Genomic DNA, 25,495 nt, shown 5'->3' with positions numbered 1-25,495 from the left:
TTTTATCTGTTGTGCGTTATTTTTTTCTCAGTTGTTTGATGTTTAATTGATTCTTTTTTTTTTTTTTTGAGACAGCGTCTCACTCTGTAGCTCAGGCTGGAGTGCAGTGTGACAATCATAGCTCACTGCAACCTCGAACTCCTGAGCTCAAGCAATCCTCCTGCCTCAGCCTCCCGAGCAACTGGGACTACAGGCACCGACCACCATGCCCTGCTAATTTTTCTGTTTTCAGTAGGGGTGGGTTTCACTTTTGCTCAGGTTGGTCTTGAACTCCTGACCTCAGGAGATCGTCCTGCCTCAGCCTCCCATGGTGCTAGGATTACAGGTGTGATCTACTGCCCCCGGCCTATATTCACTTTAAAAAATTTTTTTCTGTTAAATATTTATCAGTCTTTTCCTTTATCACTTCTGGGCTATGTCATGTTTAAAACCAGCTTCCCTAGTTTATATTACATAAGAAACCACTCATGCATTTTTCTAGCACTTTAAAAAATTCTCTCTCAGTCTTTAAAGATTAACTGTAATCGATTCATCTGCAGTGATTTTGGTATAAGATGAAAGGTAGGGAACCAGTTTACTTTTTGTTGTTGTTCAACTCCAGGAGTTTATGACCCGCCACTGGGTGCCACATCATCAACCAAGGTGACCTGGCTGCTAGCTCTGCCTGGAATCTGCTGGTTCCCATCTTCAGAGGAAATCTGATTAGTTCAGAAAGGCCAGAGATTCCCCCCCAGGGCTCAGGTATCCACTGCTGAATCAGTCATCTGGGTCACTCTGAATATGGAAAGTACACAGGTAAACAGGAAGCAAGGTACTGCTAGATTCGGTCCCAGGTTGTGCTACTTTTCACTTAATCCTTATTCTCTCTCTCACTCTCTCAACAGATGAGAAAAGAAGTCACGTTGCTGGTTATTGATAGAGTCAGAATTTAAACGTCTGATTGCAAGGCTCATAAAATAGGTTCAAATAGCAAACATTCTATGAGGAAAATCTGGTTGGATAATCTGGAAAATCTTGGAGGAAGAGGCATTTGACTTAATCCTTGAAGAACAGCATCATTTTTTAAACTTCTCTCTAGGGAAATTTCCCATAATGTACAAGACTGGAATAGTATAATGAACCCTCATCTCCTTATCTAACCAGTAGCTGTTATCAGTTTATGGTCACACCCTCTCACCCCCTCCCATCCTCCAATTTTTTTCAAACCCCAGCTATCATCATGGTATCTATAAATATTTTAGTATGTATCTCTAAAAATATCATTATCCACCTAAAAAATGACAGTAATTCTTCAGTACCTTCGGATTATCTATTCTGTACACATTTCCCCTCTTGTCTTTTAATTTTTTAAATAGTTCTTTAATTGTCATGTGAATAAGGCCCATATGTTACAATTGGTTGATGTGTTTTAATTTTCTTTTGATCTCTTGGTTCTCACCCTTTCAATCTCCTGCTCTCTTTTCCTCTGAAATGCAGTGCAACATAATGGTTCAAATCATGGATTTGTGTTCAAATTACATTCTACCACTTACTAGCTGTGTGCCTTGGGCAAGTTACTCAACCTCTCTGGACCTCAGTTTCCTCATCCATAAAAGGGACATAGTGGTACCTACTTCCTGGGGCTGTTGGGTGAGTCACTGTACTAATGTTTGCAAAGCTTAGAACAGAGCTTGAGACATAGTAAGCTTTATAGAAGTGTTAGCTGTGAGTTTGCAATCAGAGAAGTTGCTTAGGGTCACGTCAAAAGCGTATGGGTTGTGGAAGAGGACCTAGGAGGGCTCTCAAGAGAAATGGTGTATAGTCTTTGGGATGAGGCACCTGGCTGTGCAGAGGGCTCCTTTGCTTTTTCCTTTTTGCTTCCTTCTAGGTTCTTGACTATGCTTCAGTTAGATGAGGTTGATGCATAGCAGAATTTTGAATAGGTAAGGTATGTAGTGGAAGCAACTTCTTTATTGTCCTTTCATTTTTAGCTTTTTCTTCCTCTGTATTTATTAAGTTACCTATTCTCTCTCAGAAGTCATTTTAACTTTTTACAGCATTATCTGGGCTTCAGCAACTTGTGATCTCCTAAGTAGAGCCTTTCAGCACTTTATAAATATGTCATATACTTTTTATATTCCTTTGTTCCCCATCAGGAATATGCATCCCAGTCTTCAGAACAGCACAATCAGTTTTTATTCATTTAAGGAGCAGTAGTAATTTGAAACTTGCTAATATGTAACAAATTATATTGGGAGCAGTAATTACAATTGCAGCTGGTTCCTAATTATACTGTAACCTTGATGCTTTAAAAAAAATTGAGACCGAGTTCAGAATAATATTCTGCATTAGGCAGGTCTGCCTTCTACTGAACGGTGGGCATTTATGAGTCATAATGACAAATCAAAAAGACTCTATTTTAAATTGGTTTCAGTTACAATGTTGTCCAGTGGCATAATTCATAAGGATAGTTTAAAGTCCCCCTCTTTACTAGCCAAACTCTGAGCATATCCTCCAGGTATTATAATACAGTTAGTGTCAAAACAACCTGGGCTTGAGAGTCATTTCTGGCTCTGTGATTTACTAGTATTCATTTAAGACTCTCTTAAATACCCCAGCTTTCTCATCTGAAAAACAGGGATAGTAATGACTCTTCCCCCTTAAAGAGTTTTAGTGATACATTATTTAAGTGAGATCAAATATAAAGCCTTTAGCACCATGCCGGGCAGAGTTAAGGGCCCAGTGAATGTTAGCTAGTCATTATTGCTATGGTTAATAACAGATGATCCATCTCCAAAGACTTCACCTCCATGACCCGTAACTGCAGCAGAATTAGGATCATAGTTCTGCTGTTGTTCTACCTTGTGATGGCGTGTATCATCATACACTGTGTACCAACCATTCCTTGATAAGGCTGCTATTCCCCTCTTGGGGCAGGGTCTCTGGTCTATTTGGGCTGTCTCCTCCGTGCCTGGCACTGGGCCTGGTACGTTGCGTCCTTCCCATAGGTGATTGTGTTGCATGGGTGAGCATGGAGAGCATTGCCATCTAACGAGTAGTTGATGGCTGGGTGTGGGTAGTTTTGCTGCCTAGGGGCTTTTTGGCAATGTCTCGAGAAAGTTCTTTGGTAGTCACAGCTTGGGGCGGGTGGGGCAGTATTGCTACTGGCATCTGCTGGGTACAGGCCAGGGATGCCACTAAACATCCTATAATGCACCAGGCAGCTCCTTACAACAAAGAATGATCCAACACAAAGTGTCAGTAGGGCCAAAGTTGAGAAACCCTGGTGTAAGGGAACCTAACAGCCTGAGCTGTGGCCCTGTGGAAAGACATGGAACTTGGGGCAGATCAACTGTTTGACTTGCAGTTTTCTCAACTGTAAACGAAGAATCCTACGCACTTCAAGGATTGTTTGAAAAAAAAGGGAGATTAGGCAGGTACGTGCCTAGTAACTACCTAATTAGGTTCTTCTTGCTGGTCCAGCTGCAGCTACTCATCATCTTTGTCTTTCCTGTGTTGGAGAGGATCCCCACCTTGGAAGGCTTGCCTCAATTCCCATCTCTCCTGCAACCAGGACACAAGCACACGACATACAAGCTCTGCCAGTCAGATGCTCATGGTTGAGACTTGGATTGGGAAGAGGGCAGCACGAGGAAGCAGGTTGCCTGTGAAGTTTCCGTTTCGGCTGACTGAGGCCGCCTACGTCTGCTGGTGGCATCTGGGTGGATTTCCCACCAGGCTATCCTGTGGTAGATTTGGGTGTGGTTGATGGAGTCTTAGCATCAAGCTGACTTTCCAGCCTTCCTAATGAGATGTGATCATCCAATAGCATTTTGATAAGCCATTTCTTATTGGCCCATCATGTTTTGCTGCTTTTTTCTAAGTTCAATACTTGTTAGACATCCGGACCTTCCATTCATATTTGGGATTAGAAATATTACAAAGCCTTGTTCTCAGCATGCCTTTTTTTTTAAGCATAACTGATGGTAATCACCATGAACATTAGTTAACTTTAGGATTTATAGAGCACTTTTTCTTCATTCTTTTTGGTTTGGTTAATCTTATGAAACAGATAAGATGGACTCTATTATCATTTTACCCATTTTATAGATGAAGAAACTAAAACTCAGGGCCGGGCGTGGTGGCTCATACCAGTAATCCTAGCACTTTGGGAGGCTGAGGTGGGAGAATTGCTTGAGCCCAGGAGTTTGAGGCTGCAGTGAGCTATGATCGTGCCACTGCACTGCAGCCTAGGTGACAGAGAGAGACCCTGTCTCAAAACAAACACACAAAGAAACAAAAAAACCCTCGGAGATGTTAACTGACTTGCCCAAGGTCACCACGTGAGCAGCACACCTCTGGCCCACGTGTTTCTTCTACAGCTGCTGATGTCTGCTTATGTCAATGTAAGAAAGCATCTCCTACTGTCTCTGTAAGGAGTTAAAATATAAACAGAAAAATGTCTATTTCAGAAAAGATTCATACCATCTCGTCCATTTTTAACTCTTGTGAACATTTGTTGGAATTAACTTTAGTTAATAACAGTAATAGTAAAATCTAAAACTAGTGTGTTTCAAGCTTTTTTGGCAACAGAGCCCAACTAAGGCACCATTATTCATTTCTTAATTGTTATACGCTGCTTCTTAATACCAGAATTTCAGTGATGATGGCTTTATAGTTTATGTTCATCCACAACAGAGCAGAGTTAAATCTGACATACATGACAACCTGCTGAAGCCTTCTGATAATCATCTCCAGCACCCCTGAAATGACTCACTTGTGTAATTACCCAGAGGGTTAACATTTGTGGTGTCTGATGCTTTATAAGTCAACCGTTGAGTGATACAAACGTTTGAGAGTTGATTACATAGAAATGTTGTGGTCTGAAGAATGTTTAACATGGCATCTTGTCTGTATACTAATTTATATTTCACTAACTTCTTTCATAATGACTGTTCTTCATTTATCAGAACGTAGGGAAACTGTAGGATGAGGGATGAGTGACTCAATGGCTTCAATAAAAAATTATTTTTTAAAAATTCTATGAGACACCTTTTTCTTTCTTCCTCTGACATTAATGGTAGCTGTGTAGTTTCAGGGAATTCTAGACTTTTCTTTTGCAATTGCTGATTGTATCAGTCAAGGTTCACTTGCAGAGAACAAAATCCACTCTAGCTGGTTTAAGCAGAGAGAGATTTATTACAGGGTATTATATGGCTTGACAGAATTTGTTGGGAAGGTGAAGAAACAGACTTGAGGTTGAGCTCACAGGAATGACTTCCAGCAGCAGAGCAGGCCACCAAGGGAGCAGCGGCCTCTTGTGCTATCAGAACACTACCTGCCAAGGGGGGAGGAGCATTTCAGGACCATGCTGTCATTGACATGGGAGGGCTGGAAGTTGCCACAGGAAAACCAGACACTTCTAACATGGTGCTTGGTGGCAGAGGCAGTGAAAGTGTGGTCCCCAACTTCCAAACCTTTGCCTTCCAATCTCACCCAATTTTGTCTGTTTGACAGCATGTAGGCCACATAGCTGCAAGAGAGTCTGGGAAATGTAGTTTTAGCCTTCAAGTCTCTGCAGTACTGGAAGGTAGAGGAGCAGGAGTATGGGCCCCAGCTTCTAAGTTATGTCACAGCCAAAAGTGCCTTTCAGTGGGATCCAACTTCATTTATTTCCTCACGTACAAAAGACTATACAGGAACGTTTCTCCTTCTACCTGGTTTATCTGCTTGTCGCGCTGCATGCTTGCATACACACACACACACACACATACACAGAAAGCCTGCTTTTACTGAGCTTCCTTGTGCAGTTTTTACTTCATATCTAGGGTAAATAATTACTTTCTGATGGTAGAATTTTCAGTGTAAGCCTACGCTTGTCTTAGCTTTCAGATTTTTCAGGCTTGGGAGGGTGACTGGGGAAATATTGCTAAGGAAGGGCTAATGCTGTACAATTGGTGATGTAGCAGCTGAGGCTGGGTCCTTGGGTTCTAGTCTAGTGGTTCACAGTCCACCTTCACATTGTAATCTTTTGGGGAGCTTTAAAGATAACCCATTGTAGAGATTCTGATTTGATTGACCTTTGGTCGGGCTTGGGCTTTTATAAAACATAAAAGCCCTTCAAGTGACTTGAATGTGCAGCTGGGGCTGAGAACCTAAGTCTTGATCAGTATGTTAGAATTGGACAATATCTAAGCTGTGGTTTGGAAACTTTAATGACATCAGACTTACCTGGAGGGTTTGTTAAGCCGTAGATTGCTGCCCTGCCCCCACCCCAGAGTTTCTTGTTGTGTAGGTTGGGGATGGGGTGTGATAATTTGCACTTTTAAAAGTTCCCAGGTGATGCTGATGGTCAAAGCACCACACTTTGAGAACCACTGATCTGAAGGGACTACATATTTTCTTTGTAAATATCAGATTTTTGCTTACCTAGAAGGCTTTCTTCCTTGATCAGCATTTATGGAGCGTCTACATAATTTCCTGATCTTTGTCAGAGCTGGGGATGATCTGAGGAGTAAGGTGTCCTTAAGGAGATCATAGTCTAGAGCTTCCCAGTGTAACAGGAGAGTTTTGCTTTTCTTTGCATTTTAGTCTTCAAACTAATATCTCTTACTTTATGTGAGTTTTCTTATACTCTTTCCTATCAGCCTCTGTTAGATCTAACAACTGTTTTGAGTACACAGTTCTGTACCACTGTGATATGCTCAAATAATGAGCCTGTGCCTATGGCTTGATTCCAGTATAAGAAACCCAGTTTAAAAAATATTCCTACATGTAGGAATATCTTTCCTGGTGGCTCCCTACCTTTGGCTATGCTAACTCATAACAGAATGGGAGTGAATTTATTTGTCCTGAAAGATATATTTCTAGTTCTTCTTGCCATGTTTCACCCTCTTTTTATTATAAAAACACCAGTTATTGAAGTTGTGTAATTGGTGGTTTTTTTTTTTTTTTTCCATTTCAGGATGTACCTAGCTAGTATGTTGTGCATTTGCTATGGATTCACACAGTTATAGCTAGTGTTTATCTTGTCAAGAAGTTTTACATATTCAGTCATCTTCAGATTTTGCTCCTGTGGAACATAGATTCATTGCATTGACCTGAAATTTCCAAACTAAAGTTAAATAATGGAAGACTTTTCCCAGTTTATGGAAGAAATATTAATGCATAGGGTTTTTCCTCTGCTAATACCACCCCCCTCTCTTTTCCCTTAAATTTTGAATTGATGTAAAATGTTACGGGATTGACTACAACATTCATGTTAAGTAGCAAATAATATTTCATAGTCATCTGTAAAGAACACTTTTTTTCTTCTTAGTGGTTTACTCCCTATGTTTGAAAACAGTTACTTTATTTAAAACTCTTGATATAAAATTTTTGTTTTAATGTTGAAGTCTATTCTTACAAATGCAAATTCAGAAGATAATGATAAAAAAATCAGGCAATTAGATTGTAAGAACAGTACCTGTAAATATTTACATTCTATTAGTGTGAGAAAAAAATATATGTATATATAACAGTGAAAAAATCAATCTAAATCTTCTGGAAACGGTCTAAAGATTGATGAATCTTCCGAAGCCCAAGAATGAACTAAGTCTAATAATTCCAGGCTCATGTGATACAAAGTGCGGGTACTGAACAGCTGTTCTGAATTGACTTAAAAAGGGCGGCTGCATTTCTGTGGCTCCCTTTTTCCAGCTCTTACAACTTCCTGGATATTGGTTTTGCCACCCGGTGAAATCCATCTGAATACACCTTCAGAACACTGGTACTTCTCACTGTTACGTCATGCTGTCAGTGAAGTTGTGTACGTGTGCTTTCAGTGCATATGACACCTAAACAAGAGGATGAGAATGGGAGATAGAGGTAGAAGTGGAAATTCCAGATGCCACACAGCATTTGACTGGTGGGGAGTAGATGGAATTGGTGCAGAGATGAGGCCCAGGAGGCTGGTAGCAATTTTTCTGAATCCATCTCCTACTGAACCATAGTTATCCGTACTTAAATAGAATGTACCTAGGACCTAATACAGATTTCGGTGGGCCTCAAGGAAATTCCCTAGTGGTCATTAACCATTTGCTGTATGTGCAACTTGGGTCTGTTTTCAAGAAGTAGCATAATATGGGGCGCAAAGGGGATCATACATTAGAACGGACACAATGTTTGTTTAGTAGTTTGTTGAGTATTTTTGAAGACCCATGAATTCCCTTCCCCTCTCTCCTTCTAATTTCTCCCCTCTAAGTTATGAGCCAGGTTACTCATCATTTAGATTTCTTTTAGGAATAAGCATGGTAGCCTATGAATACCTTTGGATAAATAATACAAATAGTAATAGATACCATTTATTGAGCATTAACATTTTTGGTGCTAAGCACTTTATGTAATTACTGCCTATTACCCTTCCAACTATGTAGGACTTCCTGTTTTATAGATGGAAGTGAGGCTGAGAAGTCAGGGCCTCCAGGTCACATAGTGAGTTTAAAGGTCAGGCCTGCCCTCCATTTGAGAATGGTCTGACACTAAGGCCATGTTCTTAACACAGCACTGGACAGATCCCTCAACCTGGTGTTAGGAGACACTGGGAGAGTCTTGATTTCTAGGCATGTACTATACAGTCATGTACCACGTTAGTACGTTTTGATCAACGAAGGACCATCTATGTGATGGTGGCCCCATAAAATTATAATGGAGCTGCCCTATACAGGTGTACCTTTTTTTTTTTATCTTTTAAACCCATATTTTTACTGTACCTTTTCTATGATTAGATACACAAATACTTGCCATTGTGTTTCAGTTGCCTACTGTATTCGGTATGGTATCACGCCGTACAGGTTTGTAGCCTAGGAGCAGTAGGCTATCCCATCAAGCTTGTATAAGTACACTCCGTGATGGTTGCACAACGAGAAATCACCTGATGGCACATTTCTCAGAATGTGTTCCTGTAGTTAAGCGAGGCATGACTGTATCACATTGCCCGTTAATGTAAGTTGTGGTCACTCTGAAGCTGCCTATAATGTGTCTCAGTGGGAAGGACAACCAGAGGGGGAGATGGGAGATTTGGGATCTGAGCTCAGCTCAGAAAACACTTAGAAATGTAAGCACAGATTGGCACTTAGTCTGACTTTTGGAGGAAATAATTGACCCTTTCTGAGCCTTATTTCCTTATCTATAAAATTGGGGCGATAATATCTATCCTGTCTGACTCTCAGATTTGCTGTGAAAATCCCCTGACACAATAATCATACTTTGAAAACTACAAGGCGTTCTATACATGGTAGGTGACATGATTTATATGTGTTGGGTCACCATGGATTTGTTTCAATTTGTGTTCTCTTGTGCCCGAGACCCCGAGAGAGTTACAAAATGAACTGTTTTGTTTTGTTTTTTTTCCTGAAGTGCAGTCCTGATAGGGACAGTGAATGTGCATTTGGGGATCCATAATTGGAAACATGCTGTGGGACTCAGGACAGGGGATGTCACTCTGAAGTAGCACTGTCCAGGGAAGGTCTTAGGAAGCGCAAGGCATAGAGAATTAATTAGTTTTTAAGGGATGTGGTATTCACATAGACCTGAAAGGAGGGGATCCTGTCCTGAAACCCTTGTGTCAGCAGTGTCATGAATCTTAGGTTGCTTAGCCGTCAATTTTTCCCTCCTTTATTGAACAGCAAAAAACGCTAATTCAGGATTTCAAAAAAGATTTTGAATTCTTATGAATAAAAATACCATTGGTGGTTACACATACTTAGCTGAAATGGAAAGAGTTATCAGTGTTGCTTTGGGAAACAAGGTGACCAACCAACTGGTTTCAGAAAGACTACCTCTGCCATTCCCATGCTTAGTTAATAAAATTATTCCTGACAGTGGAGGGCCTAGGAGCTGAGGCAGTTCCATATTTAGAGACAGAGAACCCATTGTCGAAAGATCTCAGAAGAGCCTTTGCAAACACACAGAAGGGATTTAGAACAATTTGCATAAATCTCCCTGTGGATAGGGATGTGGCTCCAGTGTTGGGGTGGTTCCAGGAACCCCTCCTTGGCTGTATCACGGGGTGACGCTGGGCTTGGGGAGATTTCAGTCTCATGATGGTGTTTGCCAGCAGGATTGGGTGATGGGTTGCTGAATAAGCCCACTGTTTGCTTCCACATAAGGGCTCTTTTGTGTTGGCCTGGGTCAGCCATGTTCAAGTTTGTCTTGCTTTTTCCCCACTGATGTTTTTGGACTTTGTGGCCTGGAGAATTAAGCACAACACCTATTCTGAGCTAATCTGTCAAATTTTGCTCTTGGAAGGTAACCACAGCCCCTTGTATTTCTAGAATGTGGAGAATAATAGTCATACCTTTGGAGACTTCTGATTTATTAAATTTAAAGCTGGGGTGAGAAGAAGTTCCTTGGCATGCCCTGGTAGCTGGGTGTATATGCCTGTTCATAGTGGAACTGTGGGAAGTAATTCCCTTCTGTTTGTTGATATGATTTGCCTAGTTCACTGGCTTCTTTAAGAAATATGTTCTCTTGAATAGTTAACAAACAAGATGTTCGTTAATATTTACTATTCACCTGTGAAAGAGCATGGTTTACCCTGGAGTGCAGTTAAAAAATGCCAGGTGTTTACAAACCTGTTTCAGCTTTCTTTCTTCTTTTTAAAAAATAACGTATATTCAACACTAGATATTAAGAGCTGTAACTACTGGTTTCTTGCACAGAATTTTATCATTCTAGAAGCTACATAAGGAGTCTAACTTAAAATCTGGGGAGAAGTTTGTACACTGGGGCAGTGCGATCCTTTAAGAACGAAAATGAAATGCACAAATTTCTAACCTGGGGTTTATTTTCCTTCAGTCTGCTAGCTTGATTTCTCAGCTTTGTTCTAATAATATAAACATTTTTATGTTTATTTATAGGTGGTTTTAACCAAGAGAGCAGATCCAGCTGAGCTTAGAACAATATTTTTGAAGGTCAGTATAAAGGAATCTATTTTGTTTCTTGTTTGATTTGTGTTCTATAACTTTTAAAGGTTATTTTCAAACAGCTCTTTATTTCATTGTTATATTTTTTAAAATCCCCCAAAGTGTCTTAAGACTTATGAAGGAGATCCTTTACAATTATATCTGTTTTCAAAAATGTATGGGGAACTTGTCAGCAACTGTTTGTGATGACAACATGGTTTATATTTTAATTTATTTGATCTCACATGCTGTCAGGTATGTGAATAAAAGCAGTTGCTGGAGGATTTAGCCTTGCAACCCATTTACCTTTCCAGGATTGACCTGTGCAGTTTGATGATAATGCTTTTTCTCCTAAGAAGTTTAAAGCTCTTTGTAAATATCTCAGTAATCCTCCATTCATCCGGAGGGGACTAGCCTTGCCTCTCCTGGGTAGAAGCAGCCCACTGTTGTTGTTATCATCATCATCATTTTATTCTGATGTGGTGCACTGTGAGGTGGCCTCGGTGTGAATAATAGCAGATACTAGAGCATGACAGATGCTATACAGGTTTATTCCCTTGGTTTCTTATGCATCCACCTATGTTGTGATATTGGGCAGTGAATGATGGAATAAAAGTCCACTTCAGGTCCCAAGCACTGAAGCACCTTTATGCTACTCACATGAAATTAAAGTACGCAGAAAAGGCCACTTTTGTAAAGATAATAAAAAATACGTGGGCCTTTTCTAAATAGTATGAAAAGGCAGCTGTGCTGTATAAGAAGAGGACCAAAGCATCAAATGAGAATTTTTTTTTTTTTTTTTGCCTACCCTGCCTTTTCCCCAGGCTGAACCCTTCCTCAGTCCATGCCTCTGGCCTAGACAGTCCTTCCCACACCCATCTCATGCCCAGGGCGACCCTCAAGTCTACCCCCTGACCCTACCCCTGCTCCGAATTCCCCACAGTGTCCTAATCCTGAGACCTGTTGTGTCTTCGGCGGGGATGGCAGGGTGGGTCCTGCCGCTACAGGCCCCTGAGGACTAGAAAGTGTGGCCTACGCCACCAGAGACCTGACACCCGGAGCGTCTTTTTCCTAGAAAGTTATTAATTCTGTGAGCCTCAATTCACTCATCAAAATGTATTACTATTAAAAAAAAGCTGAGACATCAGGAAATTTGAACACTGACAGGATATTTGATATTAAGAAATTATTATTAATTGATTTTTAGCCTGAATTCCTATAGTATTCTGACTATAGGAAATATAAAGAGTCTGTGTTTTAGAGATACACACTGAAGCATTTACAGGTGAGGTTATCATGTCTGAGATTTGCTTTTAAATAACCCAGTTTAGGTGGAGATGGGAAAATGAATAGGAAGTATGATAATAATTTTTGAAATTGGAAAGTGGAATATTGGGTTTATTATGCTGTTCTCTCTACTTTGTATGTGTTTAAATGTTTTCCTAATAAAAAGTTACAAAAAGTTATGTGAGAGATAACTTACGTGAAAGTGTGTCCAGCACCTGATATGCATTAGATGTTGATTCAGTAAGTGCTTGAAATTAAATAATTTAAATACGGGAGATTAAATGATTAAAAATAGGGACAGTTTTCAGGGAAGAGAAAAAAGATTAAATTTGTAAGGAGGTTTGGATTATACTTAAAAAAGCAGGATTCTTTATAAATTTGTTTTTAGCCCAGAAGATACAGTACAGTGTAGAATTTCTTAGGTGGAAAAAGATGCTGAATGATGTAAATCCAGTGAAGAGAAAGCGTTTGTTTCTTACCTAAGCTAATGTCTTGCTGTGCATGTTGGGATGAGATGTGTATGAGGGACCCATAGAAATTCTTACTATGTGTATTTAAAGTCTGTTGATACTGTAAAGCTCTAATGATATAATTCTGAAAGACCACTTGAAGAAAAGCACCTGAGTGCGTTGCCAAAGAGCCTAGAGAAATGGATAAAAGTTTATTAACTTGAGCTGGTAAAGTCATCATCATCATTTTTTGAACTCAGGACCTGTTACTTCTATTTTCTGAAGATGTAAGAGCTGCAGATATCCTTCTAACAGGAAACGGGAACAACTTAGAGGGTGTCTCAATACATGCTGCATCTTTTATTTTTAATTTTTAATTTTTTTTTTTTTTTTTTTTTGAGACAGGGTCTTACTCTGTAGCCTAGGCTAAAGTGCAGTGACATTGTCATTGATCACTGCAATCTCAAACTCCTGGGCTCAAGCGATCCTCCTGCCTCAGCCTCCCAAGTAGCTGGGACTGTAGGCATGTGCCACCACACCTGGCTAATTTTTCTGTTTTTTATAGAGACAAGGTCTTGCTCTTGCTCAGGCTGGTTAATTTTTTATTTTTAATTATTATGGATGCATAATAGTTGTATGTCTTTATAGGGTACATTTGATGTTTTGATACAGGCGTGCAATGTGAATTAATCAAATAAGGGTAATTGGGTATCCATCACCTCAGCCATTTATCATTTCTTTTCAGCATTTAACATTCCAATTCCACTGTTTTAGTTATTTTAAAGTATACCCTAACTTATTGTTGATTATAGTCACTTTGTTGTGCTGTCAAATACTGTTTATTCTATCTACTTATTAATTTATTTTTACACCCATTAACCATCCCCACTCTATCCCCTCCTCCCACTTCCCAGCCTCTGATAACCATCATTCTACTCTCTGTCTCCATGAGATCAATTGTTTTTAATATTTAGCTCCCACGTACAAGTGAGAACATGTGAGATTTGTCCTTCTGTGCTTGGCTTATTTCACTTAACGTAATGTTCTCTAGTTCTAGATGGTGCATCTTTGATACTCACTGGTCCGTTGGTGAGATCCATTGATAAGACTCCGTTTAAATGGTGTTTCCACCTTTTCAGGTCACATGGCAGCCATGAGGCTAGGCTACTGTTTGGAGCAACATATCTTTGCCAGCTGCTACATCTACTCTCAAGAGCAGGCAGGTCTATACTGGGGGCAAGTCTGAGTGGTCAGGTAGACCCAGGGAGGGTGGGAATTCCAGGCAGAGTTCTGGAGAGCCACCTGTGGGGTTTCTGTATAAGTGGATCTGAAAGCTAGAATTTGGGACCAGATAGGGAAGTGCTCTCTTCCCCTAGGATGGCGGAGACTCTGTGGCTTTTCAGTAAGACTTCTGTATGACTTGGAGTATGAGGAGATGATGTGGGGGGTGGTTTACCTGAAGAAAATCACCATCAGCAGTTTGTGGAAGGGATCGTGGGTCTGGCAAAGGTTCTGGTGACCTCACCAGACCTGAGTAGCGTGGTACTAGCACAAATCCACCTTGGCTTAGCACGCCGGGATCTCAGGGTTGTCATCTACAGATGGCAGACAGTGTTGCAGTGAGGGGAAGAATGGGAACCGAGGCGCCATGGGGCTGTGCCAAGCTGGGCTTTTTAGTTAAGCATGGTTCAGCAATAAGCATGCTGTAAACCTGCCTACTTTGCTGATTTTCTGTGGCTTTTTCCTGACTTGATTCTCCCCTGTAAAAATTCCATGTGAAATATCCCAACCTTCTCTCTACCAAAGTAGGAAGAGGGAGGGTACTTCTGTAGCTTGGGAGGTGGAGAGGAGTTTCACTGTACCCTCCATACCAGACATGCTGGTGGCAGGGGTACTTGCAGCTCTGAAGATCAGAGGGAGCTGATGGACCTGAGCCAGATAGGAAAGAGGGCTTCTGGAGGACTAAAATAAGCCCAATTCTGGCTTTTTAGTTTATGTTTTTTGAGAAGAGTTAGAATAAATTCCCCTGTTTGTCTTTTTTGAAGGTGCTTACCATATGTTAGGTACAATATTAGGTATTGGGCATGTAATGATACATAAATCATGGCCCCTGTTTTTAAATATCTCACTGTGTGTAAGTGTAAAAAAAAACTAAAAAGCCAAGATATGGTTGATGAGTATTATACAGCATTAATTATCAGGAAGTTGGTGGGGGCTAATCACATCTTCCTGCAGAGGGTCATTAAATTAGAGGAAGGTGGTGATATTTGAGCCGTGCTTGAAGATGAGGAGGTGCTTACCAGATGGAGAAGGTACAGGAAGGTTTGTGGGCAAAGGAAGACCTTTCCAGGTAAAGAAAACGGCATGTGCAAAGCAAAGAGCTGTGAGAGTGCCAGGGATGTGGCAGGAATGGCTAATAACTTGGGCTGGCCTAGGGCAGGACTTGCTATAAAACATGCCAGGGTAAGGAGTTTGGGGTTAGTTATGCAGGATGTTCTTGTGGTCAGTGGCAGGTAATGTTCTATCTAGATGTGGAAATTGAAGTCTAAGTAGTCAGTTTTGTTTGTAACCTACATGTTGACATGCATTTTTTTGTCTGCCTGTGCTTTTGGTGTTGTTTCGTGTTAACATAATACAGATGTGTATTGAGTGCTTACAGTTTAAATAAAACACCCTGAGACTGTGGTGAGTGGGAGGTGCAGGAGTACAAGCAGTGACCATTGTCTGGAAGGAGTTCAGGTTTCTATAGAGACCAGATTTACAGGCGTGCAGCAGGTAAAAAAGAATGTGTCTGCATCCTCAAGGGTCCGCATATGTGGTTAAAGCAGATGCCACAGGAAATGGAAGGAGGGAGCCTCCATTGTGGGGCGTAGTCAGGGAAGGCTCTGTGGAGAGAAGAGTTGAGGGGCTTCGGGGACAAGTGTGAGAGGAGAGGACCACAGCTGAGGGAAGATGGGTCTGGGAGAGGACAGCCTCTCCGGGTGAAGGATTCTTGCTCATTCTTCAGAAGTTTACTGAAATACAGCTGTGTGCCATGGAGTCTGCTAAGTCACAGGGTGTGAGTGACAAAATTGGAAAGGTCGTTTGGCATTCCACTAAAGAGGAGGAAGCCATTGAAGGCTTTCTGAGTCATCCAGTGCTGGGAGGATGGGTTTGAGAATCGATGGGTGCAGCGCGGCCACCGGTTAGGGAGCCTTAGGGTTGTGGCAGCAGGAGGAATGGAGAATGGGCAAGTCGGAGACATTTTGAAGGAATGTTTGACGACTGATCTTGTACAGTGGATGAAAGAGAGCAGGGAGTAAATCTAATATCGCCACCAAGGGTATAGCCTGGGTACAGAGTGTCAGTAATGGGAGTAGAGAAAGCGAGGAGGGAGCCAATAGCTCCAGGGGGAGGAAAGCGGTGCTGTTACCGTCCAGAAGACTGGATCTGAAGTAACTGCGTTTCTGTGGTAGAAGATACGGACGATGGCAAAGCTGGGGAAGGGGGCTGGACGAGAGATGTGGGACATATGACAGGGTAACATTGCACTTGGATTTTTAGAATTACTCTGACAAGAAAAGCACGATACACACTTTTAACATTTTTGTAGGCAAACTTGGGAAAACAGCTAATTCCTTTCTTGAAAAACTTATAACAAATTATGTTCTCTGATGAAAATTTACAAGTCACATATATAAAGAAAAACTTTGATCCTGGCATAAATCGACAGATATACAGATAATTCTCTCTCTCTCTCTCTCTCTCCATATATGTATATAATTTTTTCCCTTAACATAAAAAAATACCATTTTATATTCGGTTTTTCCCCTCACCTAAAGTATTATGAATACCTTTTCCTGTAATTGAATGTGGTTCTACAGTGTTTTTAATGCTGCATGATATTCCTGTGTATAGGTGTTTTACCATAATTTATCTAGCCACTCTATTATTGCATGTTTAGTTGTCTCCTGTGCTTTGCTGTCATAACAACACTGTGATGAATACCCTTGTACCTACGTTTTTGCACATAGTTAGCATTATTTTCTTAGGATACATTTTTAGAAGTAGCATCATTAAAGTGGGTTAAAGAGTGGGTGTAGGCCGGGTGCAGTGGCTCACGCTTATAATCCTAGCACTCTGGGAGGCCAAGGTGGGCAGATTGTTTGAGCTCAGGAGTTCGAGAGCAGCTTGAGCAAGAGCAAGACCCCGTCTCTACTAAAAAAAATAGAAAGAAATTAGCTGGACAACTAAAAATATGTAGGAAAAAAATTAGCTGGGCATGGTGGCACGTGCCTGTAGTCCCAGCTACCTGGGAGGCTGAGGCAGGAGGATCGCTTGAGCCCAGGAGCTTGAGGTTGCTGTGAGCTAGGCTGATGCCACGGCACTCTAGCCGGGGCAACAGAGGTGAGACTCTGTCTCAAAGAAAAAAAACAAAAGAGTGGGTTTACAACATACTAAGACTTTTGATTCTTCCTGGCAGACAGGCTTTCATAAAGGTTGTGTCAATATATATTTTGGGCAGGAGTATAGAAGTATACATGTCGCCTATGTTATATCAACTCAGATCATTATTAAGTAATATAGCAGCAACAAAAAACCTTTCTGCCAACTGGTTATTTGAAAAATTGTATCTTTAAATTTTCATTTTTTGATAAGCATCAGTATATTTATTGACCATTTGGGATTCCTAATTGTATTTTTAACTTTTTGTTGTGACAGTTTTCAAACATACAGAAAATAGAGAAGTACACTGAACACCCACATAACCACCACCTAATTTAAAGTAACATTTGTCATTAGTTTATACATATATATTTTCTTTACTGATTTATTTCAGTATAAGTTAGACATCACCACAATTCATCCTAAATACTTAAGCATACAGCTTCAAATAATAAAACAATTTCCTGCATGGCCATAATACCATTGCGCACCTAATAAAATATACAGTAACATAAAATACCCAATCCAGATTCAAATTCTTAATTACGCTATATTCCATCCCTACAGTAGGGAAGCAAGGCAAAGGGTGGTTGGATACAGTGACCTGGTATGCATAAGGTTTCTTAGTTGTTAGAAACAGTCTAGGGAAATTTGCCCTTCTGCCCCAGAATGTGTATGATTCAGGGTAAAAGCAGGAAGCTGGATGATTATGGTCCTCACTTGGCCCCTTTGCAGCTTACAGACCTGTGTTAAACGACTGGTGGTGAGCAGGCCAGATAGGACCCCTGCCCTCGCTGTGCATGCCCTGGAGTGATAGGCTCCTTCTGCGTCCCTTTACTGCTGTCTTCACCAGGTGTGGTGGTGTTTCTTGGTGGTGACAATTAGTATCATACAGGGTTGTGCAGAGAATCTTAAAAGCCTTGCCTTTTTGTAAGCATATCTTTAATCATAGTAAAATTCCCCAACATTGTAAGGGAGGGTGGCTTCAGATCACTTGTAAAACCTATTCCCAAAGAAGGATTAATGACATTCTAAAGATGTGGTAGTTATAAGATGTGGTCCATTCCTCCTACAGGGACCCTCTGTTCACTGTTGCAGGAACAGCAGTGCTATGTTAGTCAGGACCCTAGTAATATCCTTGTTGTGGTCTGCCTCTGTCCATCGATCTAAGGAACAACCTTTGACATGTTTACTGAAATCATAGAGCAGATCACCGCAGCCTTGGTGAAGAAAAGTGTGTTTTCTGTGCCCAGATTGACATGTTCTGATTAATTGATTGATTGAGACGGAGTCTTGCTCTGTCACCCTGGGTAGAGCGCAGTGGCATCATCCTAGCTCACAGCAATCTCAAACTCCAGGGCTTAAGCAATCCTCCTGCCTCAGCCTCCCAAGTAGCTGGGACTATAGGTGCACATCTCTGGGTGAGCTAATTTTTTTTATTTTTAGTAGACACGGGGTCTTGCTGTTGCTCAGGCTGGTCTCAAACTCCTGACCTCAAGTGATCCTCCCACCTCAGCCTTCCAGAATGTTAGGATTACAAGAGTGAGCCACTGTACCTGGCCATACATGTTCTTATATTTAAGAAATGATTTCTTTATCACCTCTGAAAAACTGAGGCTGATTAAATATTTCAGTGACTTTTTAAAATGTAAACTGTTGGGGTGTAAATCCAGTGCACACATCACAAATGTTTAGCTGCATGAGTGTTCACAGAGTGAACACACCTGTGTAACCAGCACACCCATGTAGCCAGCACCCCAGAAGCCCTCTGAGACTCCCTCCCAAGCATAACCCGTTGTCTGACTTCTGGTTACTATATGTTAAAACTAACTATATTAGTTTTGCCAGTTTTTTTACTTTATATAAATGGAATTATATGATATGTATTCTTATGTCTGGTTTCTTTTGCTTGATTTATAATCTATGTTGCCATGTGTCACTGGAGTTAGTTTTTCTCATTGCTGTGTTTTATTCCGTTGTGTGAATACACTGCAGTCCCTTTATACTATTCCACTATTGGTTGCATTTGTATTTTAGGGTTTTGTTTTTTTTTTGCTATTACAAATAATGCTGCTGTGGGCATTTTAGTAAATTTTGGTTTGTATACACACAAATTCCTGTTGGAGATGGAAGACCTGTGGTTGAAATTGTTGTATTGGCAGTTGGGTGTAAGTTCAGTTATAGCAGGTATTGTCCAGCATTTTTCTAAAATGGTTTGCCAGTTTGTTCTCATACTACCAGTGTGAGAAGAGCATTTGCTCCACATTTTTGCCAACACTTTTTACTCTTTTTCATTATCTTGTGGGTGAACCACGCTATTGCATTGTAGTTTTATTTTGCATTTTCAGTGGAATTTTTTTTAGGGGCAGCAACTCGACAATGATCTTGTAGCTCATTTGGGGAAAATCAGAGAGTGATCATGGTGAAGAAAACGTCCAAGAGTAAAGTAACACGACAATTTTTATAACCTTTCATTCATTTGAAATATATTTATTGAACATATTTCACTATATGCCAGTGACCAGTCTGGGAATTCGAAGATAGAGCAGTGAAAAAGACAGGAGAAAAATCCTGTCCTGACATAGCTTTCCCTCTAGTTTAGCAATTAAGATGCATGTAATCCCGCAAGCGTAGACAGGTCAGTTGAAAAAGCTAGCCCTGAAACATTTCCTACTGCAGCGATGACAAGAGCTGTCAGTCCATCCTGGCGTCCTCCCACGGAGTGTTCAGCAGCCTCGGAATACATGTTGGCCCCAGGAAGACATCACCAGCTCATTGGAACCCGTGCTGAGATGGAGCTGGCTTGCCAAGCCTTTCCCTGGCGACCATATGACGATTTAGTATGTGATAAACATGGCATCCCAAAGACTGGGGGAGGGAGAATGATTTGATTTGTGGTCCCGGGACAACCAAGAGATTAAGTGGGAAAAGATTAAAGTTGGAGTATCCTTCCCTCAGACTACACACACAAAAAAGTACCGATGTACCAAAACTTAAAGGTGAAAGGTAAACTTACTTTTAAAAATCTAAGAGAAACCGTCAGTGGATATTTAGTCTTGAGATGAGGAAAGACTATTTCTAACCTTAGAAAAGTAGAGGAGGAAATTGCAAAGGAGAAAAAAATCTAGAGACTCAATTATATAAAAATATCATACTGGAAAAGTATTTGCAACAAATATGATAGACAAAGGAGGGGAAAGGGCGTGTTTGCACACTGTTGGTGGGAGTGTGAATTGGTACAATCCTTTCTGGAGAGCAGTGTGATAATAAGTATCAAGAGTGTTAAAGTTCCTCTCCTTTGACTCAACAATTTCTCTTCCGGGAGTCTAGCCTTTGAAAATTGCCAGGAATTTGGACAAATGTTACATACAAAGGTTGCTATCTTAGCTTCATTTTAAAAATACCAAAAACTGGAAAGAATCTAAATGTTTACTGATAGAAGAAAAGTTAAATGATATTTTAAAATACATTAATTATTCACTTTCATAAGCAAACAGAGGTAGAACTCTGAGTCATAGGATTGCTGTAATTAGCATTGACATTTCCTTTGTATTTCAGGCTTATTTTGCATCAGGAGAATCAAAATATAATTTTTTCTTATACATGTCCCAAAAGCTGAATTAAATGCTAACGGAAGAACAGTAGAATTACTTGGCCATCTTTGAGCCTTTCTCTTGAAGTGTGCTAGAAAATGTTAATTGAGAAACAAAACTATAGAACATGTATAAAGTACTTATTATGTATAAGGCATTGTGCTAAGTATATTATGTGATTATCTAATTTATTTCTAGCATCAATCTTATGAAGCTGATAATGTTGTTCTACCCATTTTACAGATGAGGAACCAGAGGCACTGAAAACTTTAGTTATTTATCTGAGGCCATTCGGGTGGTAAGAGGGACTCCAAAATATCTCAGCAAGGACTTAGTCTGCATTGGAATTAAAATATAGAAATAGCAAGTGACTTTTTAAAACAATTTTAATCAGTCTTTACCCTTGGGAGACAGAGGGAGAGGAGATGTCATCCTTGCATGTCTCTTCACTGTGTACCCCCCATCACTGTGGCCACCAGTGTGGTTCTTGTCAGCCAGCTAGGCTATTCTTTTAGCAGCATATTCTTGCTTCATCGGGACACCGCATGATTCCCACGTTGTTTCTCAGCCCATCAGCCCTTGGGGACTCTGTGGAACAGGAATCAGTGGGTTCACTCTTAGCCAAGGAGAATATGTCATAGTAAGGGCAAGATCTGGGAGAAGGCTGTGAAGAAGTGTTGCATATCACCTAATTCTGACAGACCATTTCTGGATGGTAATGCTGTAGAGTGGAAAGGGCACTAACTAGTGCAGCATTTAATGCCTGCTTCCATGAAATTCCCAAGAAACCATACAGTTAATAAATAGTTCGCCTTCCAGCTTAACTTGTTTGTCATCCTTTCTTATATCATCAATGCCCTTAAAGCCAGAATGGGGCAAAAAAATAAAGTTGTTTCCTCTGTGATTTCATAATCAATTCCACTTTTAAAAAAAGCCGTACATCTTTGCTAAAGAAGAGGACATATGAGTAGTTTGTCTTTCCAAATTTCTGTAAACCAGGGTTTCTCGACCTCAGCACTGTTCACTTTTTGGGCTGGGTAACTCTGTTGTCAGGGGTCATCTGTGTGTTGTAGGATGTTTAGCAGCATCCCTGGCCTCTACCCACCAGAAACCAGCAGCACTCTTCCTCCCATGCCATGACTTATCAAAATTGTCATTAAACATTGCCAGATGTCCCCTGTGGGGAAAAATTGCTCCCAGTTGAGAACCACTGTGTTTTTAATTTGTCTTTGAAGTGATGGGAGATAATGGTCATTGTGAAGAGTATGTTATCATATCTGATATTTTATCCTTTGAATGTTTTCAACTCTTTCACATATTGACCCCATGATTATATACTTTTGAGAATCAAATATATAAAACATCATTTCTCTTTTTTAACAGTACGCAAGTATTGAAAAAAATGGTGAATTTTTCATGTCTCCCAATGACTTTGTCACTCGGTATTTGAACATTTTTGGAGAAAGCCGGCCTAATGCAAAGACTGTGGAACTTTTAAGCGGAGTGGTGGATCAGACCAAAGATGGGTATGTTTCTTTCTTTTTTTTTTTTTTTTAAATTTCAGAATACTAGGAGGGTATAAATGTTTTGGTTACATGATTTGCTTTTGTGCAGTTTGAGTCAAAATTATAAGTGTGCCCATCTCCAAGATGTTGTACACTGTACATTATACCCTACCCCTACCTGCTTGGTTTCTGTTGAGTTTTACTATCACACGTGCACATGGGTATTGATTGATTAGTTCCAATTTAATGGTGAGTACGTGTGGTATTTGTTTTTCCATTATTGCGATTACTGTGCTTAGAAGAATAGTCTCCAGTTTCATCGAGGTATGTTTATTTTTAATTATCATATTTATTTTTTTTGTTTGAAACAGCTTTCTTTTGCTTTAATGATCAGGAAGTCATTAAATATATACCTACCCATCTCTTGAGAGCATTTTCTGTACCTGTTACCATTAATACATTATTTTAGAAATAATACCCTTAACATTTCCTTCAGTGGTCATTTTACAGTTGGGGATTCTAGATACGTATTTTATACTTTTGCTTTTTAGAGATGGGTTCTCGCTCTGTGGCCAGGCTGGACTGTAGTGGCCTGGTCATAGTTCACTGTAACCTTCAATGCTTGGGCTCAAGCATTCCTCCTGCCTCAGCCTCTTGGGTAGCTAGGGCAATAGGGCGTGCGCCACTGTGCCCAGATAATTTTTTTTTATTTTTGTAGAGACAGGGTCTTGCTATGTTGTCCAGGCTGGTCTTAAACCACGTCCAGATAATTTTTTTTTTATTTTTGTAGAGACAGGGTCTTGCTATATTGTCTGGGCTGGTCTTAAACTCCTGGGCTCAAGCTATCCTCCCACCTCAACCTCCCAAAGTGCTGGGATTACAGGCATGAGCCACTGGACCTGGTTCTGTATATGTATATTTTAATTTGTTTAAAGAACACTTTATAGTTTCAGAGAACCGTTATTGTAATTGATGAGGTGTGGTGTGAAGATACAGGAGAGCACTTGAATGCATTTGGTATTTTTCAAGGTAGCTATAAAATTGTGAATAAATGTACAACATAGCTTATGGACTTCTCTTTTCTATAATCTTTCTTGTTGCTCAAATCACCTTTAAAATTTCACATAGGATTAAATGGTATGGATCTAGCAGACAGAATAATATAATGATTCCAAATCCCCAAGAAAGGCATTCTGCAAAAGCTAGAGGAGAGAGACTACCACGCAGAATTAAATAGGCCACTTTGCAAAATGTGATTGAATTTTTTTCCTTACCAGTCTTCTGTGCTTACATTTTTAAAATGAGTTTTTCTTAAGCTATACAGTATTGCAATTGGCTTTTACCATTAAGCATAGAATTTTGGGCTCCAAACTCTTACTAATACAAACACCAACGTCTGCTAATCACCCAGTGTCATCTACGAGAACTAGCCTTCTCTGCGTAGACTGCAGGAGACCTAGCCTTCTGCCCTCGCTGTTTGCCAGCTCCCCTGTGGACAGATGGCAGTTACCTGCCATTCTGGGGTAGAGTTCTCCAGCTCTGAGCTTTCTCCATGTGTTGGAATCTTCTTGTGTTTGATTTTCCCACATGCGATGGTTTAAGATGTAACCAGTGTAAAACCTCTTTACACACCGTGAATGCTCTGTTTTCATTTTCAGCAGCACTTCCCTTTTCTTATTTATGCACCTGTCATCCCATTTTTCATGGAAATAACCAAGCCCTTGAAGATTAGGAGGCAGCAGGAAAGGAATTAGCACATATACTTGCTGCAGGATCCTGGAAGATTGTTGGATTATGCCTTCTCTCTTTGTTCTTGTGGCAGAAGTTTTTTTTTTTTTAAACCCCATTACCTTTGTTTAATCCTCACCCCAAGGTGGGATTCTTTACTTGGTAGGAAAATGCGCTGTATGAACAGGCCTTCGTTTCCTCACAGAGGATCGCTGGGGTGGTGCAGGGAGAGGCTGGGAGTATATTCCACACTAGTCCATTGAAGCTAAAGCTATGTAGAACATAGATTTATTCTAGGAAACATTTTTCTATGGAAAATTTGGTTGCCTCCTTGCTCCCCTATAGTGCTCATGGTTCAGAGGAAGTGTGACCAAGCTCACATGCAACATGAATTATCTGACTCAATGTTTTTGAGACCAGTTTGTTTTCTAACTGGTTACATTTTGAATTTCAGAAAAAAATTTGGAACTATAGAAAAGTTGATAGAAGGATCCAATGAAAAATCTATTCTAGACTCTTCATCTATATTGACTAAGTGTTAACATTTTTACCACTTTTGTGTTCTCTTTTTACACACGTTTTCTATACACAAACACATGCACACACATAATTTTTTTTTGGCCTGGACCATTTAAGTGTAAATTGTAGGCATCATGATATTTCAGCATTTATCTTCATTGAAGGCTCAGAACATTCTTGTATATAACCACCATACCATTATCATAATACATAGGAGAATTAATAATTCTATGAAATGTCATCTCATGTCCAGTCCCTATTTCAAAAATACTAGATCTTCTGACCCCCTCCCACAAATGGCTCATTGCATTTTCTTGTTTCTTTTCTTTGTTTTTTGATCTAGGATCTAGTAAAGGTTCTTGTACGACATTTAGTTGTTATGTCTCTTTTAATCTAGAACATATCCTTGCATTTTCTTGTTTTTCATCATATTGACTTTTAAAATCCAGGCCAGGTACTTTGTTGAACGTCCCACATTCTGGACTTATCTGATTGTTTCTTCATAATATGATTCAGGATAAATTTTTGGATGCAAGTTACGAAATACCCTGTACTATCTAATGTATCTCCTCAGGAGGCATGTTGTCCCAGCATCGATGATGCTGAGTTTGATCTCTTGGTGAAGGTGGTGTCCACCAGATATTTCCATTGTAAACTTGCCTTTTTTGTTGATATAATTAGTAGATAATCCGTGGGATGATACTTTGACATCACGTGGATATCTTATTCCCCACAACTTTTCACCCAATGGTTTTAGCATCTGTGATAATCCTTTTCTGAAGCAGTTACTATATTGGTGTTGGGAAAGTGGTGATTTTTCTTTCTTTCATTTTTTTTTTTGAGACAGAGTCTCACTGTGTTGTCCGGGCTAGAGTGCCGTGGAGTCATCCTAGCTCACAGCAACCTCTAACTCCTGGGCTCAAGCGATCCTCCTGCCTCAGCCTCCTGAGTAGCTGGGACTACAGGCCTGCGCCACCATGCCCAGCTAATATTTTCTATATATTTTTAGTTGTCCAATTAATTTCTTTCTATTTTTAGTAGAGACGGGGTCTCGCTCTTGCTCAGGC

General features: G+C 40.3%; 1 protein-coding gene across 2 annotated transcripts in view; it reads left to right on the top strand.

Moving 5' to 3' along the window:
* The window catches only part of SLC25A13 (solute carrier family 25 (aspartate/glutamate carrier), member 13), a 172,535-nt gene that overhangs the window by 12,217 nt on the left and 134,823 nt on the right, over positions 1 to 25,495 (top strand). For both annotated transcript variants that reach the window (XM_012647814.1, XM_012647822.1), the window contains exons 2-3: positions 10,878 to 10,931; positions 22,060 to 22,202. In XM_012647814.1, the coding sequence (XP_012503268.1) occupies positions 10,878 to 10,931; positions 22,060 to 22,202 (197 nt within the window). The remainder of the gene's footprint in view (positions 1 to 10,877; positions 10,932 to 22,059; positions 22,203 to 25,495) is intronic.

Source organism: Propithecus coquereli, unplaced genomic scaffold (assembly GCF_000956105.1).
Source record: "Propithecus coquereli isolate 6110/MARCELLA unplaced genomic scaffold, Pcoq_1.0 Scaffold108, whole genome shotgun sequence".
NCBI classification, from domain to species: Eukaryota; Metazoa; Chordata; class Mammalia; order Primates; family Indriidae; genus Propithecus; species Propithecus coquereli.
This window is presented reverse-complemented; position numbering and strand designations above follow the sequence as displayed.